This window comes from Chaetura pelagica, unplaced genomic scaffold (assembly GCF_000747805.2).
Source record: "Chaetura pelagica isolate M959 unplaced genomic scaffold, ChaPel_1.0 scaffold48, whole genome shotgun sequence".
In the NCBI taxonomy this organism is placed as follows: Eukaryota; Metazoa; Chordata; class Aves; order Apodiformes; family Apodidae; genus Chaetura; species Chaetura pelagica.
This window is the reverse complement of record NW_009954241.1, coordinates 3,988,844-3,990,265: the sequence shown is the minus strand read 5'-3', so window position 1 is coordinate 3,990,265 and position 1,422 is coordinate 3,988,844. Positions and strand designations below refer to the sequence as shown.

Here is a 1,422-nt window from a genome sequence, read left to right as displayed (position 1 = left end):
TTTTGCTGTAGTTCACTATGGAAATGGATTCAGGAAATGGCACATGTGATTAAAAACTCTTCAGCTGGCCCAAGAGCTATTTGTACAGCACCTAGCATACAGCACTTCTGGCAAGGAACAAGCACTCCTTGTCTTATTTCAATAGAAGTAAAATGATTCTTCAATGTAGGGACTTGGAGTTTTGATTTTAAAAGCACTAATTAGGATATTGGGAAGATGAGATTTGGTGAGGCTTTTTCCATTCATAAGAATGAAGACAAAATTGCTGTGTTGGCTAATGTGATCTGTTTCCTTGTGCAAGCAAGTAAGTGCATTGGAATCCTGCCCAATTTGCATGAGGGTGTGAGAGCAATAATCCTATAAATTGACATAGAAGGGTCAAGCTGCCTGCTCAGAGGCCAGCATCACTAGAGAGCTTTGCACAACACGTGAATGATCACCTCTCAAAAGCTACACTGAAGGTGGCAAAAGATTTTTTGGGAAGAGATTTCTTCCTGCATCCTTTAGAATGCATCTACAAGTGTATGTATAGCTCATGTCTGGACAAGCAAATTAAGTAAAACACCATAGCTCAAAGTTATATCTCCTGTTTTGGAATGTATTTGTTTTGTTCACAGGCCTTATGAATTCTGACTTCTTTGTGCATCAGTTTTTGACATTTCCTGTCAGCTTTTCCTCTTCTGGAAACTGAAGTGCTGTTTTTTGTTTCTGATATTTCTAGTGGAACGGGAAAATGTACAGAAGAGGACGTTTACCAGATGGATAAACCTGCATTTGGGAAAGGTAAGACTGACAGACTTGATATTGAGATACAAGGACACAACCATAGACAGATTGCACTTAATTCCTTTTAAAGTAGTTAAAATTTGGAAACAAAGTTGGCTTTGGTGCATATGGGGACATTTGGAAGAGAATGAGGAGAAGCTGAAAGCATGTTTCTGGGTAAAGGAAAATTGCTTTTCAGGTGCAACAAATGCACGGCTGGTTCATTTGAGGTGCATTTAAGTTTTTAATTTTACTGACTGTTATCATGAGGCTAGAATTTTTCCACAGAATGTACCTACATAAAATCAAATGTTGTTGAGGCTGCTCTGAGGTGATGACTGTGTTCTTCCTTTGACTGGAAAATCAAACAACTGAGGCTATCATGGCCAAAGGCTCGTTCTTCAGAACCTAGCTTCATCCCAGATCTGCAGATGGGAAACATTAATTCCTTTTCAGTCATGTTGAGGGAGGGAGCTGTATGATGGGAACTTTACATATCTACTTATATTAGAGTACCAATTTTTGGATATAACTTCATTTTTTTAAGATTTAATTGTTTCTTAATCACACCATAATACAGAGGTTAAACTTAATTTACTGGTCATATTGAAAGTAGATAAGTGCTAACTCTCCCAAGTAATCTGCCATCTGGAGAAT

General features: G+C 38.0%; 1 protein-coding gene across 1 annotated transcript in view; it reads left to right on the top strand.

Annotated features, from left to right (window-relative positions):
- Positions 1 to 216: 216 nt before the first annotated feature.
- CLMN (calmin (calponin-like, transmembrane)) overlaps positions 217 to 1,422 on the top strand; it is a 19,207-nt gene continuing 18,001 nt past the window's right edge. The window contains exons 1-2 of the mRNA XM_010003766.1: positions 217 to 304; positions 722 to 783. Coding sequence (XP_010002068.1) covers positions 217 to 304; positions 722 to 783 — 150 coding nt within the window. The remainder of the gene's footprint in view (positions 305 to 721; positions 784 to 1,422) is intronic.